Here is a 19,011-nt window from a genome sequence, read left to right as displayed (position 1 = left end):
ACAGAGAATACCAAACCTAGTGCACAGGGGCAGCCTGAGCAAGGATGTATCTGGAGGGCAGGACCTCTGACCTGTTACACTTGTGGAGAGAGGGGAATCCTTTACCCCTCTGTGAGATCAGACCTTCCTGCCTTTTCCTCCACCACTGTTTGAGGGCCTGGATTGCCATGCTAAAGAGCACATTTATACGAACCCACCAGCTGGTAGAAAAACAGCTCTGAGCAGGCCTGAAGAATGCCCATCATTCTAGAATTGCTGGTGTTCATCAGCAAAGACATGACAGGAAAAGGGCAAGAGGAAAAGCAGCAAGGGCATAGAGCCTCCTGTGTGATAGGTCCTACCTCCCTTGGTCTATTGCACTTCCTCTCCTTCCTCTGGGGAGGATGGATGTTCATGAAGTATCTATACAGAAAGTGCAAGCCTAGGGAACTCTAACAGAGAAAATGGAAAAGAAGTGAGAGAACTTCTTCCAACAAATCCCATCTATCTTGGAAGGGGACAGGAGAGAGAGAAAAGCCTCCACTGCCAGAGGAAATAGGGGAAAAAATAGTGGTGGAAGATTTGGAAAAGTAGGTGTACCAGGTGGGCAGAGAAGCTTTCTAAACCAAAGTTCTCCCCTCCCACCCAAAATAAAAACAGCCTTCAACAGGAACAGAAAAAACAATAGTTCACAGCTGAGTTTCATGCCCCGTGAGTGTCCATCCCTGCTCTTCTTCTGCCACCGCTGCCACCCCCTCCTAGGCCGTACCCACCCACCTGCACCTCAGTGTTGTTACCACAGTGTCAGAGCAGGACGCTCCTCCCAACCATCTGCAGATGGAACAATGGTCCCCGTAACACAGTAGAGACAATTCGGCATGTGTGTGTCTGTGTCTGTGTGCCTGTGTGTGTCAGAGTTTTCTGTTGTTGTTGTAAACTTTAAGAAACAATTTTGTCAGTTTTGTATTTGTCTGTAGTATTTCGTTGTTGGTTTATTTTTCACAGTCAAGTGGCATTTTTTTTCTGGTTGTTGGGGGGGGGAGGGTCTTGGTTTTTATTGTCTCCTTGGAAAGAGTGAGGGAAAGTCACAGCTTCTGCTGAGCAGAGACTCCTTTCCAGTAATCCAGGATGTCATGCAGATCCTCGTCCTTGGCAAACTGAACTTTCTTCCGCAGGGCATGCCCAGCTGCCATGTAAACCTCCTCCCTGTGGTGCTTCTTGTAAGGCCGGAATCGCTCCCAGATCTTGTGGGTGCTCTCTGATGAGTACTCAGGGCTTGAGGAGTAGCCCGAGAAGTAGTGTCTGGGGGAGAGCTGGGAGTAAGTGGAGTCTCGCTTGGATCGGGAGAGTGGCTTGAGGAATGACACCCGCTGGCTCAAGGTGTCAGCACTTTCCTCATAGTACAGGGCCGGAAAGGAGTGACGGTGCTCACTGCAATGGTAAGAAGGCTTGACCTCCAAGTGGTGGATGGCGCCCGGAGACACCAAGGGAAGACGATCCAAAGGGCTGTTGAGTGGGCTGCCCTTCTCAATGTATTTGGAGTCAGACTTGCTGAGCGGTGGGTGGTCAGGCACATCCAAGCTGAAGACCTTGGCGCTCTTGATGGAGCCACTAGAGGAGACACTGCAGGTCTTTCTGGCCACAGCAGCATCAGCACTGAGCTGACGCTGCAAAGGGTGGTGAGAGCTTTCCTTGTAGGGTGGGGAAAGAAAGCTGGGCCGCTCTAGCCCACCTGAGGAACTGGCTGGGATGGACTGGCACTCAAAGGCCATGTCTGAGTCAACACCAGTCCCACCACCCAGGAAGGAGGCTGTGTCCAGCTTGAGGGCATCAATGCAGTTGTTGATGATCTGGTTGACCTTGTCTACCTCCTTGGCTATAGTAGATATCTCAGCAGCTGAGCCTTGCCCGTTGTCAAGCTCCCTCAGATCCTCATCCCTCTGGGGTCGCTCTAGCCCATCCCCACCACCAGTCCGCACCTCAATGTAGTTACCTTTAGTGGTGACTTTAGGAGTCTCCATCCCAGCCTCCATTGACTTTGATGGGGGCAACTTCTCCCCAATCATGGAAGGGATGGAGGACATCCGTGAGACAGGGATGACTGGTGGTTCACCTAGCTTCTGGGAAGGATGGACCATGGTACTGGTATCAATATCTGATCCATAGCGCATTTCCAGAATGGTCTTCTTGACATTGAGGGACTTCTGTTTCTCCTCCTGCATCCTCCGCTTCCGCAGGCAGTAGTACACCACTCCAAGGACAATGACCATCCCAAAGAGGCAACCCAGGGTGGTCATGATATAGTGTGTGGTGGTGGAAGTACTGGAAATAGGATCCTCCCTGCCTTTGCTCCGAGTTGCAAAGGTCAGGCAAGTGTGGTTGTAGCGCCTGTTGTTGCGGATGGAGGCCACACAGAAAGTATAATCAGTGTGGGCCTTCAGCTTGTTGACAGTGACATATTCCTTCTTGCTCTTCAATGTTGCTATGTCAGAAACGTAGCTGTTGTTGTATTGGACCAGCACATACATCTTACTGTAGGGCATGGGGATGGTTACCATAAGAATGGCTGAGGTGATGGTGACATCATGGAGCTTGATGCTGGGACTGAAGGAGGAGTCAGTGGTGGAGGAGGCTGGAGGCTTGACTGAAAGGAAGTCCCCAGGGCTGATGGCTGAGCCCTCATCCAGGTCTCGCTGGGAGTCAGGGGTATAAGGGGTTGGGTTGACCCTGGAGAGGGAGGGGATAGTGCCACCTCTGCACATGGACTGAAAGATGGTGATGGCATTGCGGTTATGGTGAGGCCGAGGTACCAGCAGTGGGTACCCAGCAAACTCCCGTGGAGTCTCACACTGGAGCCGATCATAGTTCTTGGTGACATTGTTGAAGAGTGCCAGCCAGTTAAGAAAGCTGTAGAGGCTACAGTCACAGTTGAAGGGGTTGCCAGCCAGCTCACACACCATCAGATTGCTCAAGCTGGTGAAAGTGTTCCCCTCCAGACGACTGAGACGATTAGATGACAGGTCAATGCTAATCAAGCTGGGGCACTCAGAGAAGGCAGTGGGGGTGACCAGCTCAATTAGGTTGTGCTGCACAAAGAGGAACTGGAGACGGGCCATGCCCCGCAACATGCCCTCTGTCAGGTTGGTGAGTTTGTTGTAGCCCAGCTGTAAGACCTGGAGGTTTGACTGGCCCATGAAAGCTCCATCCTCAATATAGGAGATTTCATTCTTGGTCAGGTTCAAATCAGTCAGGTTGCCAAAGCGATTGAGGGAAGAGTACAGCACCACTTTGAGCTTATTCTCATTCAGACGCAAGTCGTGCACCGTGCTGTTGATATGCTGGGGGATGGTCTCATATGGGGGCTGGTTCTGGCTGCAGATGGCCAGCCACACATAACCTTTGTCCCCCTCAATCAGCCAGCAGTCACCTCGCACAGTGCCAGGGGAATAGAAGCAGAGCAGAGTAGCTGCCCACAACCCCAGGCACATCATGGTCTGCAGTGGTGCCCTCATCAGGATGCAAAAAAAAAAAAAACCAACCCCAAATCTCAGGACCACAGCAAAATGAAAATAAGGGGCAGAGGCAAGAGAAAGGGGCAGCAACTGGTGTTTAGCAATGCAAGGGCGTGAGCACCCCAGTCCTTTTGAGTATTGTCACCATTATTTCTTCTTGCTCTCTGGATCAAGCCAGGAGCATGGAGCAGAGGGGGTCATATGCAATCTACTTCCAGCACACCCAAAAGCTATGACCATGGGTTATAGGTCTGGAAGGGAACCACTTTGTGCTACTTTTCCAAACATAAAATCAGACCTAGGATAATGAATTTTCTTTGATGCTTATGAGTGACTTGCCCACCTTTTCCACTTTCTTCCCTCCCACCTACCCCCCACCCACACGGAACCCACCCTAAAACAAACCCAGGCCCTCCCCTCTCGTCTTCCCCTGCCACTCCACGGTGTGACTTGGAAGAACAAGGCAGGGCTGCCTCCTCTGTCGCTCACGCTCCCTTGGTTCCTTCTCCTTCTCTTCCTTCTTTCACGGATTCTCTCTGAGTATCTTCAGAGCTTCAGAACAAACACGTTGGAAACAAAAATACAGCAAGGGAAAGAGCAAGTGCACACGAGAGAGATCCATCTGTCACTGGAATCTGTAAAAGAAAGCACATAGGAGACAGGAAGAGGTATCAGTTGGGGGAGGCTTTGAGATAAAAGTATAGTCAGTAAAGTTCGATGAGAAGAGGGAGATGGGCAAGAGACAGCATTACAGGGGGTGCAAGCAAGAGAGGAGTGGTACTGCCTGCCATGCTGATAAGCCTTTGAGAAGGCAAAACGCACAACCTATAATCTCATATCAGAGGTATGCAGAAGGATACCTGGGCTCCCTTAAGTAAAATGATTACAGCCAGGAACCTAGTGGAAGGCAGCAGCATGCGGGCAGAAGCAGAAGGTGAGGGAGAGAAGGCAACTTAAAACTGTTGTTGTGGATGTCTCAAAACTTCCAATGTAAACAAAAGCAAACCCCACTTACAGCCAAAGCCAAGGCTGTCTGAAAATGATGTAAACAGAATGCAGGAAGCAGAGAAAAGGCAGACAAGCCTCCCCTTCCCTAAAAAACCCACATTTTTTTGTTTGTTTCCTTCCTTCCTTATGCAAGAGGAATAAATAATTCAAGCCACGTGTAACCACTTGTGCTCTAGAAAATTGTTCCTGCCTCTTGATGCAGGGACAATGCTTCTGAGCTGAGCCAGCCTGGCTTAAGCATGCTGGATGGGGCAGGGTGTAAAGCAGTAGAGTCGAACAGCAGCCTCCAGTCTCTCACCCAGCGACTCCAGCAGCCCTGAGCTGGAGATCATGACCCACCTACCCCCCAACAAAGAGTGATGTGCAGCCTCCACCTTCCTAATTTGCTACCTCTCCTTGGGGGACTATGAACACCGCTCCTTTGTGGGAAAGGACACCTTACAGGAATCAGGGGCAAAGTGGCATTTACTTCAATATATTGCTGGGCTCTGGGCAGGCTCCTGGTCCTGACTGGGAAAGGCAGCCTGGAGCACCCTTCCCTCCAGCTACAGCTTCAACCCTTCTCCCACTGTGCTGAGATGGAAGCCTGGCAGGGGTGTCCTCAAGAAGCGCAGAGGAATTAATTTCATACAGCACAAAAAACATGTGCACACTACATTCTCTTTTTTTCCTTTTTTTTTTTAATTTTGAGGAGAAATAAACCAATAAAAATCAGAGAAAATCATTCTTAGTTAATGAAAAATAAAGATCCCCTCTTGCCCCTTTTATTTCAGGGAGATGCTGCTCACTAAAGATATCACTGAAGCTTTTGCTGCAAAAGCCGAACCAATTTCTAGCAGAGACACAAAGGGCAGAATTAAAACGAAGGAAGATAAATGGAGGAGGAGTGAACCCTTGAGGAACAAGGCTTACGTCTGTGGAGAAATCTGAGCTGATTTGGGTCTGTGGAATTACCAGGCCAGCTGGATTAAGGGATCAGAGATAGTGTCACAGAGAAACACTTAAATATTCAATAATCCGAAAAGTAAAGCCAAGATGGAGAAGGGGAGGGGGAGAAGAGCTAGCCCAATGGAAAAGACAGAGAGAAAGCCTCTGTTGCCCACAACTCATTCTCTGAGGCCACCACACTCATGCCATTTATGACTGTCATATGATGGCCTCCAGCTGCTGCCTCATCTTTGCATCAGCCAGCACTGAAACAGAAGGGAGAAGTTTTTACAGGGCGTTGCGTTGTTTCTCAACCTTATAATCCAATGAGAAACAATTTCCTAACACTGTCTCTCCAGATGCATTGGATAGGAAACACATCTGGCTCTCCATAGATTGGAACTCTGATACTCCTCAGTGCCAGCACCCTGCCTTGTACCACCTCTTCCAGAGGTTGCCCCACAGCCAAACCCCTGCACCATCTCTGCCCTTTACCTTCCTCTCTAATGCTTCTTCACTTTGTCTGGTCTGTATGCTCCTTCGGTGGCACAAAGTCAACCCACCAGCTCCAAGCTCCCAAGGATTTCCCTTTGGTTTATTCTGTACAGATGAATGCCTCAATATTATTGGTATTTCTTTGCACCACAGTGTTTGAAGAAGGGCAGAAGGCTGCAGAGATGGTTGCCCTGTTCAGAGTAGAGGTCAGGGAGGGCAAAAGCGGGGGAAGGAGAGCCCCAAATCTGGATCAGGAGCTGGATGCCCTGATAGCCACAAACAACCCCTTGGCTCGGGAATGAAGGTGGCACAGGGGGTGGGAGACATAGTCACTAGTTAAATAGCTCAGGGGAGACTCTCTTGCTCTAAAAGGAGGTTGTAGCAAGGTGAGTGTTGGTCTCTTCTTCCAAGTAACAAGTGACAGGGCAAGAATGGCTTTAAGCTGCCCCAGGGGAGTTTTAGATTAGATATTAGGAAAGATTCCTTCACTGAAAGGGTTGTCAAGCACTGGAACAGGCTGCCCAGTGAAGTGGTTGAGTCACCATCCCTGGAAGTATTTAAAAGATGTGTAGACAAGGGGCTGAGGAGCATGGTTTAGTGGTGGACTTGGCAGTGCTAGGTTAACAATTGGACTCAATGATCTTAAAGGTCTTTTTAAACCTGAACAATTCTATGATTTTATGATTCTATGGCCAGGTATGAAGGCAGGTTAAAATACGACCACTGAAAGTGTGGGTAGGCATGATATGGGGGTCAGAAAGAAGCAGGGGGTGGAAGGACCATGACTGAAGAAGAATACGAGGTCTAGATGCCACAGCGTAAAAAGGCAACCAGAAAAGCCACATACAGCAGCAATATCAGCCTGAAATTCTGACCTTGGCAACCTTGTCCTCCTGGGGCCCAGTGCACTAGAAAAGCCAGCACTTAATTCTACCATTGCTTAAACGGTGCTAAGAGCCTCCCATTAGAAATGCATGCATTAAAAACCTGCCAAACACTCTTGGCTCCTCTGGGGACACCCCGAAACCAGGCCAAAGCTCCTGCTGCGTTCTTACACTTTGTGCTGCATCTGGGCATCAGCCCTCCTCCCAGCTCAGTGTGATGCCTGCTCCTGGCAGGCCTCGGGGCACAAACACCATCTCCAAGAGGCTCTGCCTCTCTGTTCTTGACTTCAAGGTCTTTCCAAGATTTCTGTAACCAATTTCTGAAAAAGGAGCCTTTCCCATGGACACGTGGTACTGGGTGTTGGTTCCTTGCTTGAAGATACTCCACACCTGCTGAATAGTTTCTGTAATACACAGTGGTCTGAGTATCCTTGCAGTTCCTTCAAATCAGCGTCCAGAGATGGCCCTTGCTTTTGCCCCAGGGTATAGTGAAAGGGCAGTGCCATGGGAGAATCTCATGGCGTGCATGTGGCACTTACACAACAGCAGCCCCTTCCCTCTTATCCTTGCTGCATCCAGGTACACTCCCATTTGTTGCAGGAGTTGCTATCAAGTGATCCAGCAAAGAACCTGAGGCTGTGCCCAAAGGTGCTCCAGAAGACCTAAGATGTTTGGGGCCAAGAGAAGTGGGAGCAAGAAGCCTGACAACCTGTGTTTTGTGACATGGAAGACATTTGTGTATATGTGTGTGTGAGAGAGAGAGAGAAAGAGAGAAAGATAGATAATGTCTTCTACTGCAGCTTCTCTGATGACCCTCAGGGGCTGAGCTCACACAGCACTCTCTTGTTTAACGGGGTTCTGTGAAGGTTTCTCTCTCTCTTTCTCTTTTCTCTAATTTATCCCCCTATTTTCAGGAAACACATAAGATCTCAGCACCTCTGAGATCCATCCCAATGTTACATTTGTTTGAAATTGGCCCTGTAGCTTCAAAAATCTGGGGGACAGAGGAGCTGGCTTAGGCAGAAACATAAAAAGGAAAAAAAAAGCCTGTAGAGCCACCCTAGAAACTCATGCAACAAAAGGTGTTTTCATGCCACTGACAAGGCAAAGCCTTCATCTCTTGTAAGAGTTGAACTGGTATCCATGGCTCCTCCTGAAGGTTGGCTACTCAAGATGAGAGGCTCCATGAGTTTTGGTACAGAGTTGCTGCAAGAGAAATCTCGTGGTTCAACCCTGGGCAGGTTAGTTTCACCATATAGAAATCCACAGTGCCTGCTGGGAGAAAAGTCATCCTTCTGAAAGCTGGGCTGGCCCTGCCATGAGTGGGGAGGAAGGTCATAACTCCCAAACTCCAGCTGCCCCTGAACCCCAAAGCACTAAGCACCCAGCAGGACACTGGGGTGAGAAAGTCCACAAAACCATATAGGATCCCAGATGCTTCTCACAGGACACTGCTGCAAGAAGCACTCAACTTCCAGTCAATGAGAGTCCTGCATGGAGGAAAGGCAGAGGGCTGAAATACAGGCTGCAGGACTGCCCCAAAGACATGCTCTGCAGTCCTACCCGTTGGCAAGTTTGGGTCATGGGAAGAGTACAGGTGTTAGCCTTAAGTTACTGTCTGCACCCAGGCTACAGCAAATGCACGACCATTGTCTCCAAACCTTTGCTGTGCCAGATAGCTTAAAGACTAACCATGAAAGAAAAACAACATGATGCTGTATATAAAACCTCTGCTCTCCCATCGCGCCTCCCCAGCAGTGATTAGATGCCTAATTTGTTAGGCAGCAAGAAAGAAAGAATGGAAAAGCCCAGGGGAGGAAAATGAAGCAGCTCAGAAGCATGAAAGAAAAGAAAGAGCTTTAGAAGCGTAAATCTTATTTTAGAGTGATAAATACCGGCAGAAAGGTCTTTCATATGCCAGTGGTTCCCTGGCAGGCCAGAGCGCCACCTTTGTTTTCCAAAGCAAAATGGTTACCTTTTATATTAATATGATTATTGAAGATTAAGGAGGATTTGCATCAATCCAGCTCCACCCAGACAGCCAGCGGCAGCAGCCCACAGGAGAGCACACATGGGGCAAGGCTCAGGGAACAGCCTTCTCCAAGCAGAAGAGGATGTCAAGAGATTACAGGTTCTATTAAAAATATTAGCAGCAATAAAGCCACCTTCATAGCTCTCCCTCCAGGGGAGAGGAGGACCTGGGAAACGTTGTTCCCCTTAGTGTGATCCCATGAACCCAGACACAAGGCAGTGGAATGGCTTAGAAATAATTCATGTGGGCAATGGCTAAGGATCATGGGCTCTGTATGACTGTCTGTAAGTACCTGACATAGGGGATGCAACAGCAAGACCAGCTCAGCCTAGGCACTTGCATGGGTGTGTGTGGGTGTGAGTCAGTGCAGAGAAAGGGGTGGCAGTGTCAGCTCTGGGGGTATGAAGGGGAGGGGGACTATAAGCGGAGGAGATGCTAGAGGTGATAGGTTGGATGAGCAGGCTGGGTGTATATGTGGGTTAATCACTCCAGGAAGCACAGAATGCATTCCTAGGGACAGGAATTGCCATGGGGAACCATGCAAAGACCTAGTTCCATGGGTATGTGTGTGCGTTTGCATGAAGCGTTTGTGTGTGTGTTTGCATGTGCGTTTGCACGAAGCTGTCACTGTTGAGAAAGGGGTGGGAGTGTTGGCTCTGCGTGAGTTGCCAAAGGGAACGAGGTGGGAGAGTTGGTTGGCTGCACATGGACATGTATGAAATATGGTAGACAATTATGGTTGTAAGAGTGTGAGCATGGAAGAAGAGCTGTAGGAAAAGGAGTAGGAAAACTGCTTCTGTCTGTGTCCCCCAATGTGATTCACTGTAAGGAGCAGAGCGTGAGGGCTGGCTTTGTGCATGTGCACATGGGAGGGAATTGCTGAAGGGGAAAGGGAATGACCTCTGTTCTCTTCAGGCTGTTATGGGTGAACAGATAGCAGTGGCAGCTCTTCATAACTGTGCATGTGAGCTGCTGCAGATAACAGGCCAGGAGCGGGAGCTCTGGGTGCATGAGAGGGAGCTGCTATAGGGAGCAGGATGGGAGCATTGGCTCTGTTTGTGTGCAGGGCACTGCTGCAGGAGAGGGCAGCATGTCCAGGAAGGCCAGGAGAGGGTCTTGGGCAGTATGTGATGTCACTGCTAAGACTCCCATGCCCTCAGGGCCACCATCACACTTCTGCTGTCCTGTGCCAGCCTTACTGCCCTATTTCATATCACAGCAGCTCCTGGCTTTCACTGGACTGGCAGGTCCACAAGCTATGTGAGAGATACCCTCACTCAAAACAAACATCCTTCACGTATTTCTGAACGAGTTCCCCAGGAACTCAACGGTGCAAATTTAGACCACTCCCAAACATGCTACCCTGCAGGTGGGGCAGGGAAGGGGCATGGAGGGGGTCAGTCCTTGCATTATAACCCACTACTATCTCTTGCTGAAGGGATTCAGAGCCTAAAGAATCACATAGGTCCTAGGCAGGCCAAGGACAGAAATCACTTCACAAGGTGCACTGGCAGACAAGATTTCCGACGGAAGATACCTCCAGGCCTGCAGACTCCCTTGGGGCACAACATCCTTCAATGTGCTGTCAGTATCCAGCCAACTTCGCCCTCAGATGCCATCTAAGAGAGGTTCTGTCATCAGCAGTGAGACCTCGCTCCAAGTAGGCCAAGCAGCCACCTTGGTACAATTCCAGCAAGAATACTCTGGAGGTCAAGCCACTATTCTAGTGAGAGGAAGGGGCTGCCCTTGCATGGCCTTCCATGCAGGGTGCCTCTGACAGTCATGTGCCATTACCCCAAGTCATTAGTCTGCAAGATGTGAAAATACAGGGCAGCCCCTATGCTCAGGTTTCCTGCAAATGAGGAGTCAATTAGAAGCAGATTTTACAGGTGTTGGTCCAAACAGGGCAGAAGCAGTCCTCATCTAATGCAGGGCAGAAGCGGTGTAAAGTGTGAGGGAGCTTGGAGAAGCTCTTTAAGATGACCTAAGAATGGAATGTTGTGGCAGCACTTGCTAATGGGGACACTTTAGCCCATCAAAGCTCTTCCCTTGGCCAGTGCTGCCTGGATTCGGCAAGAGGAATAGCTCCATGCTGGAAAGGATGTTATGTTTCTACATGGCTGCTTCCACCTTCCCTCAGCCTTCTATCCCCATGCAGCGGCACAGTTCAGCCCTGCTGTGAAAGGACCCTCCTCCTGGCCAGCTCACCCACTTATATTTCAAGCTTACATCTGACATGCATTTTGACACAACTGTGCCTCCCCTCTCTTCTCCCCACTACCTTGCCTTGTTTAGAGCCTGTTTTTTTCTTCCATTGCCAAAACACAATGGCTGTTATAATTAACAGATTATCTCAGTGCGACAGCTGCAGTCCTTTGAAAATTAGGTTGAATAACAGGATACTGCCGTATGGTAATTTCTTTTCATCTTTCAAATATTTTCTCCCTCACACTCTCCTTTCTACCTTAGTTCTTTTTTGCTTTTTTTTCTCTTTCCTCTCTCCTACCTTTCACCAGCTCCCAGATTGCATGAGTGATATCTTTGGGTGAGCAGGCTGGACAGTTCTTTCTACCTTTATCAGCTGTTTTCATTCCTCTTCTTTTACTACCACCCCTCACAGAGTTTGCAAGTAGGATCATGAATGTGTCAGGAAAAAACATTCTTTGCTTTGGCCCATCAGAGGCTACAGTGAGAGGCCCTCTCTGAAGCCCTCCCTGCTGGATCAGAAAGGCAGCCTGAGGAATTACATGAGCAAGGGAGAAACAGAGGATGCAGCAGCCTGAACCACTGCTTGCAACTTTCCCACGGGGAGCTGAGAGCAATGGTGTGGCTGAGTGGTTTGTACCGAGCTAGCCAGGGTGCTCTACCCACCCACCCACCCATCCGCCTTCATGCTGACTCAGTATCTGCCCCTGACTCACCACTTGCTCACTGAATGGGGACTGGCAGTACTTATACAGCATTCTTCCCTCTTGCTAAGGCAGTAGCTCTGCCACTTACCACCCCCTCTCCCCATTATCCACCTACATCTGTCTCTCTACCGACTCAATCAACCCAAGCCAGCCAAAAAAGCAGCTTGCTGGAAATTCAGGGTTTCAAAACCAAAATAAGAACTGGTGCTGCTCCCAGCTAGACCCAGACTAACATCCCTCGAGATCTCCTCCTCCAAGACTAGAGATCCCCTAGCCACTGCTGCAAACCGGACTGATCTACTCACCAAAGAGGCTGGACTCCTCAGGCTCTGCTTGGGCAGACATACTGGCACACAGCATCTCACATTGTGAGGATGACCAGCCAGGCATGTGGAATGCTGCGATGGTGCCCAGCAAAAGATTTCTAGTTAGGCATGTTCTCTACCGAAGAAAACTGAAACTTTGTCATCGAATATACCAGAAGCATAAGTCAATTATTTTCTGTGTCTGGCTTCAACTCGTATAAAACGCCTTGATCCTGCAGTGCTTGTTTCAACCATGTCCGTAATCTGTACAACACTGTCTGATGCAATTAAACATTGCTTTTGCCTTTTGAAAAACAGGGTATTCCTCCACATCACTCATCCATCGCAGCATAACCCACCTCTGCAGAGGCTAGCTCCAGCTGAGTCGGGGGCCTCCTCCTGCCTCCTCAGCACAGCCATTTCCTCTCCTGCCATGAAGTTCCACCTCATTTATTTCCTTAATCCAGCATCAGTAGAACAGAAACACTTTGTCACCACTATTCTGCCAAAAGCCAAGTAGAGTCTTTTAACAAACATTCATCCATTCCATTTTATTTCAGCAGTCTCCAGTAGTGCTCCTCCTTGTCGCCCATGATCTCTCTCTTTTCATCCTTGCCACACTCTCCCTGCATTCTCCCTCTGCTTTCACTCCAGGCCCTGTGTTGGCTCATGGCACTTAAAGCACATCTCCTCATTCATTCATTGTCACTTATCCAAATGCTACCTTCACTTATTAATTCTCCTTTTTTTTTCTAGTAGCATCCCTCCTCTGAGTGCTTTGTACAGTCCTACTTACGTATCCAATAATAGTATTTTCCCAATGAGTGAGTCATATACCCCTTTGCTGACATTTAGAATTCTCCTTGTTCTTTGAAACACGTTTATTCATTCCCCCTCTCTACAATTATATATATGTCTACTCATAGTGTTGCATTTCCTACAGCAGCTGTGCAACAAACACAAGATCCATGCAAACAACCCAACAAAATAATTATCTCTACTGGTACCTTGTCATCCTCTGTTTTAATTATGTAGGCCAAAGCTAAATCAAGCTATGAAGCAATCAAAAATAGGGGACAACTTAATTTAAAAAACACCCCACCTTCTCCTTTGTTCTTGCTCAGTCCAGATTTCAATCTTTTTTTTTTCACCACCTATTTGCTGCCTCTTTCAGTGCTGTTAGAAGAACAGTACATGGAGGCTGCAATTGATACGGGGCCTGTGGTTTCCTAGGTGCTGTAAATATTTTCAGTGAGAAAAAAACCAAAACAGCTCCAGACTGTTTCCAAGCTGAAAGAGCAGAAAAAAAGGAGTATCGTTCAGCTAACAGGGGCACGTAAAAGTCTTACCCACTAACTCAGGAAATATACATTCCATGTCCAGGGAGTGATGCCACATCCCCCAGAATCTCTCTCCAGAGGCATCATCAGGTAGCCCTAGCAAGAAATTCATCTGACAGTCCCTCCTAATTCCTCACCCTAACTCTTCTTCCTTCCCCCACATTGTTCTTTGCTTTTCTTCCAGTCTGTAGTCACCCTTGCTTATGCCATATTTTATTCCTTACTACTCCTCTTAATCTGCATAGACCAAACCCTAAACTCTGTAGTCACCTTGACTCATTTCCTACCCAGGAAAAGCAACAGTTTAAATCAGTGGGAAAGCCTGTGATGTAGATCTGGACAGAAACTGATACTGTGCGGGGACTCCGTTATGATTATTTCTTCTTCTCATTCATTCAGGTCTCCATTTAGCAATATACTTCAGCATGCACCCAACTGTAAACCTATGCAAGTCCCATTCAGCTTCTCAAAATTGCTTTCTTCGGCAACATCTGTGTTGATGGTTCCCACATCTTCCAAACACAACAGATTCTCCTTCTGTGCTTCCTCTTCCTAGCCTCTTTGTAACCCACCCACCAATACCATTTCTCTCGCTCTGAGAAATGTAGACTTTTCCTTTTTTTTCTCTTTGCTTGTTTAGATTTTCTTATTTTCACTGCTGCCCAGGGACTCCAGCTTGTAATTTCACCTCCCTTTCCCTAAGATTGCTATGTTAAATAAAACACTGACTTCCCCCTCTGCTCTCCAGTATTCTGAAATACCGAATTGGGCCATTGAGGAGAAAAGCTATTGGCCAGGACTGCTGTCTCTGATATTGAAACAGAGCTGGCAGCAATATTTGCAGGCTACTTTGAAAGCTCCAGGGATGGCTTGTGGCCAAAAATGATGATATCCACCCCCTCTTTTTTTAATGATGTCTTCCTATGACTCAGTCTGGTCCATAAGTCAAAATGATTTTTTTTTTTTAACCATCTTCTCTTTAAGCAATGAGAACAAGAGCCTGAGAAGAGAATGCAGTAGCATCACGGATAGAATGGGTTACGTCACAAGTAATGCAACTTGGGGTGTCCTTGGTGGCTTTAAAATACGCAGAATGAAAAAGGCACATGTCCTCTTTCTGGAGAAATGAGTTTTGGCAGAGCTAAACTGGCAATTGCCTGAGTTTTCTAAACTTAGTTTTATCAGTAAGCAAAGCAAGAAACACGCGGGAAGCAGAGACACCATGACCTCGGGAGCTCATGACTTCCTGGGCTCAGCAAGGAGCTACGGTGCCCTTTATTATCCACCATTGTACAGAGGCAGAGTCTCAAATAAAGGGGACGGTGTAGGGGGAACTGTGACAGCTGTTTCAAAGTGGGACTGTAGCATACCAATGCAGCCTGCCCACGCACTCTTACCTCTGCCTCCAGCTATACTGTCTGCAGCAACAAACAGCCATTCAAATGGCTGATAAACGAGCAGTTCAGCCAGAGACCACTTAATTTGCTCCTGGCCTCCTTTGTCTGCCCGTGGCCGGGAAAAATGCATGTTTGGAAATTGGCAGTGCTGTGTATAGTATTACCAGGTTGGAGTTATACTGACTGCAACAGGGAAAAAAAAATAAAAGAAAGAAATAAAGCAGGAGAAGAGTGGAGAAGGAAGAAGGGTAGGGTGGAAGCGGGGGAGAGCCAGGGAAGGAAAAAGGGAGAGAAATGAGATGGTATTGTATCCAAAACTAGATACTGTGATGAGGAGGACATTAAGAATATGATAGATGGGCAGGAAAGGAAGGCAAACAGACAAAGGCAGGCACAGAGAGAGAGACAGAGATGAAGGAGGGAGGGAGAAGGAAGAGAGAGAGGCAGAATTAATTTAGGAGGAATATACTGAAAACATAATCTTCTCAACAAAAAAAAAGAGAGAGAGAATTAAACAAACAGCGACAGGAAACTGGGAAAGAATCACTTTTTTTTTATGAGCTTGTTAACATTTGTGAAGTTAAGTAACCCTAAATTTATGCCATTAATTTGCATGTATTATGTTTTTTTCTCTGCTTCCAGTTTATAGTCTCTGCGAAACCTTTAAAAAGTGGCTTTTTTTCCTCCTTTTCCCTTCGCTTGTGTTAATTAAGGCTTGTGATATATGTATATTTTTACACTGCCGCTGTGCTCTAGCATTTAATCATCAAATGGCCCTTTTTGCCTTTTTTGGGGGCTGCTTCTGCCTCTTCTCCTCCTCTCCACAGAAACATGAGGAGACCCTTGGGTCCATCCATCGACACTGATCTACAAGCATGCCTAGAGCCTGGCTGGGTTCCTACCAACCATCTCCATGTGAAACCAGGCGGCTGTCACAACACGGAGACATGGGGAGGAACTTCAGCTGCTGAGGAGTTAACAGCTCCAATCCGCTTGGGCAATCACATTGCCATGCTGAAGCACACTGTATTTACACATTAGCAATCACTAGGGAGCCTTAAAATCGGATTCCCAGGGGAAATCCAGCCAAAGAATATAGTGAGATTCCTAATGAAGGTTTGTGGCCAGAGCTGGGGGAGGCACAAGCGATGGCTACAATATAATCCCCTGGTTACCCTCCAGGGTTTTAGTAGCACCTAGAAATCTGCAGAACAGGACATGCATAGAAAGTGCTGCTGCATAAAACTCAAGTCCAGCTTCTTCCCTCCATCCAGAGGACTGCCCCACACCCATTCCAGGGACAGCAGTCCCTCCTTTCCAAGGACTCTTCTTTCTGGGCAGACAGATCTCTCTCCTAAACACATCAGTGACTTTGGAAGTGCCCAAGGCCAACACAAAGCGTAGCTGGTGGAGCCCTTTTGGCAGCTGTCCCAGCGAGCATATTCTGAGCTCAGCTGGACAGAAGTCTTGGTCCTAAATGTGCTTTGATTGCTTTGCTCCTCTCTAAAGGCTCTGTTATCTCCCAGCTGTAAGCAGAGTTTGCTGAAGCAAGAAGCAGGTTGCTACGTCTGGTGTGGATGCTATTTGGTCTCTTGTGGGATTGACGGGACTCGTCTTGTTAAAAGCCACCTGAATTGAGACCATGGACACTGAACATTGATTCAGACCGAAACACCCACCATGACAGACACAGTAACTTGAGCAGGGAATAAGGGTGGTTGCTGGTCACAGCAAAGATGGTGTTCCCTCATGCCCTGGAGGAAGCTAGTGATCTCGTTGGGGCCTGATAGGCACATGACAGGTCTGTGGAGGGTCTCCACTAAACTAGAATTGGGAAGGACAGGTAGGGGAGACAGACCAGGCTTTCCACTCTGTCACTATTACTTTGCTATATGGGGGTGTTGAACACCGGAGAAGATATTCTGATTTACTCCCTGGCTTACAGTTGCTGTGGCAACGGCAGAAATACAGGCCAAACCAAGCTGCATCTGCAATGTGATGGTAATAGGGAGTTTGGGTTCCCATGTGTCTGTTTGTTTGTTTGTTTGTTCGGCTGTTTGCAGGAGCCACATGGTAAAAAAGCACCGTCGTCGCAATGAAAAGGGAAGGGGGCCCTATTTGTATGCAGACAAATATGCCCTCGTCTCATGCAACAGCAAAACAGTCATGTATACAGTAATATTCACAGCACAGTCTGAGGAACACCAACAAATACGTGTGTCCTGTTTTCCTACCACATATACACCTCTGGAGCTGGGGTCCCCTAGCTACTCTCCCACTTTCACAAGAAGCTGAGCATTTTGTTTCATAGATACAATATTCCTGTGTACCAGACACTTTCTAGTTGGGCTCTCAAGTACAATTGAGCATCTGGGACCCACCAGCTTGTGTCAGCAAAAGAATTTCCTCTGTTGTTGCGTCCCCACATCCCACTTAGCCACGATGCTGAGGGGTCACAAACACCCCATTGTTTGCTGAGCAAATACTCCTCCCTGCAAATACTCCTACAGCTCATTGTAGTGACTGGTTCACCCCAAGGTAATCAACAAGACAAGTTCAGCCCTGACTCAACAGTCATATCCCCATTTGGGAGAGATGGTCTCCATTCCCTAAATCAGAGTGAGCCCTCAGGTCATGTAAATTCGCCTGTTGTAGATGTCAAACTCCCACTGTGACACCACTGCCTTATGAGTCTGCCAGCAGGACTCTCACCCCAGGAAGAAAGCTTTACAGCAGAGTTAAGTAGAGCCTCTTTCCCTCCCTCTCCTCCTGCCTGCTGGGACTTGAGTATTCTCAACGTAAACTGTGGCCTTCAGAGAAATGTTTAATGTCCAGTGCCTCCAAAGTACTGGCCCAGGAGATCTCCTTTGAGTCAAGTGAAAGGAAGGAGATTTTTTGGCTGCCCTTCATAGCTTCAGAGCTGCTCGCTAGGAAGATGGAAGCATAGAATAGCCTTATAGCAAGACAAAGCTGCTGTTCAGTCACATCATGACCTGTTCTTCCCTACCCCACAGCCCATAACATGCTGAGGTTAGCCAGGGTGCAGGGGAGAAAGAGCAGAAAATGTGGTTTGGCTGCCCAAGCATAGAGGCTTTGGTATAGCTGGAAATCAGAGTCCTAATCAGCTTGGGAGTCCTGCATTGCAACTTCTGCAACGGAGAGGCAAATTCTGTGGTGCAGATAGACTGAATTTCCTCAGTGTAACAGGGCAACGCCCTGTGAAGTGGGATATCTCTGTGGGCTCAGTGTATATGGGGTCTGAGACACTGCCAAATCAAGAGATGATGTTGAAAGGGTGGAGATACCTGTAACCTGCTAGTTGTGACTTGAAGGACATTGAGGTAAAAAAGGGGGAGGAAAGAAAGGGGTTAAGATTGAGCTGGAAAAGATGAGGTGATGGAGATGAGAGGCTCTGCAGGCATGAAAAGCTTCTCCAGAACATTGTGCAGAGAAACGTTCAGCTCAATCTCAATGTGAACAAACCAGCTGCAGGGCAAGTGTGGTGTCTGCATGTGTGGTGTCTGCATGTGTGCTACAGGAATGCTGTGAGTTTGCAGAGTGCCTGGCCACTCAGGGACCTGTGCATGCAGGAGAGGCGAGATGGGGTATAGATTTCCCTCTTTTGACTCCTGGCTGCCTTTTCTCCCATCATTCCTGGGACTCCATCTGGCTCCACTATTTTTACACACATACACAAAAAAAAAAAGAAGAGGAGAAAATAAACACTTAATTTCTAACCTAATCAGCCCTTCTCTCACTAATTAGCACCCTCTGAGCACATCCACAGGCTGTGAGAGATACTCTAGGGCTGATAATGACCCCCAACCTGCAGTTGCATATGCTGAAGGGTCAGCAGAGCCAAGAGCAAGCCAGAGGGAGGCAGGGAGCAAAGTGACCTTTGTCATTTTTTTTCCCCCTCAAATCTGAGATGCTGGAAGGGGAGATTTTTTTTTTTTTTGGCAGGATCCTTTGTGTGTATGTGTTTTTCTGTGAGAGAGTGAGTGTGTGTAGGCACGCATGTGTGCTGAGCAGGGGGGAAGCTGGAAAGGTTCGGAGGGAGGGGACTGGAACAAAATTCTGGCACTGAGCCCAAACCTGAAACACATGCCAATTTGTGCCTCTTGCTGGTGGTAATGAAGGGCTCCGTTCAGGACACGCGGGACACTAATTAAGGGGCTTCAAAGGCAGCTTTCTACAGAGTGCTCTCTAAAGGGGGGCTG

The 19,011-nt window shown here is 48.0% G+C and overlaps 1 protein-coding gene and 1 long non-coding RNA gene across 3 annotated transcripts in view; both read right to left on the bottom strand.

Moving 5' to 3' along the window:
* Positions 1-442: 442 nt before the first annotated feature.
* Positions 443-3,835, bottom strand: ELFN2 (extracellular leucine rich repeat and fibronectin type III domain containing 2). The gene has a single exon (XM_069856341.1). The coding sequence runs from the start codon at positions 3,489-3,491 to the stop codon at positions 1,065-1,067; it is 2,427 nt and encodes an 808-aa protein (XP_069712442.1). The 5' UTR covers positions 3,492-3,835; the 3' UTR covers positions 443-1,064.
* A 77-nt stretch (positions 3,836-3,912) lies between these two features.
* LOC138716633 (uncharacterized) overlaps positions 3,913-19,011 on the bottom strand; it is a 65,771-nt gene continuing 50,672 nt past the window's right edge. For both annotated transcript variants that reach the window (XR_011336693.1, XR_011336694.1), the window contains one exon: positions 3,913-4,126. This is a non-coding gene — a long non-coding RNA (uncharacterized lncRNA). The remainder of the gene's footprint in view (positions 4,127-19,011) is intronic.

The sequence above is a fragment of the Phaenicophaeus curvirostris genome, chromosome 1 (assembly GCF_032191515.1).
Source record: "Phaenicophaeus curvirostris isolate KB17595 chromosome 1, BPBGC_Pcur_1.0, whole genome shotgun sequence".
Classification (NCBI taxonomy): domain Eukaryota; kingdom Metazoa; phylum Chordata; class Aves; order Cuculiformes; family Cuculidae; genus Phaenicophaeus; species Phaenicophaeus curvirostris.
The sequence above is the reverse complement of the archived record's forward strand: the minus strand, read 5'-3'. Positions and strand labels throughout refer to the sequence as shown.

Coding starts and splice junctions, on each gene's coding strand:
- ELFN2 (XM_069856341.1), bottom strand. CDS start 3,491: ATGAGGGCACCACTGCAGACCATGATGTGCCTGGGGTTGTGGGCAGCT.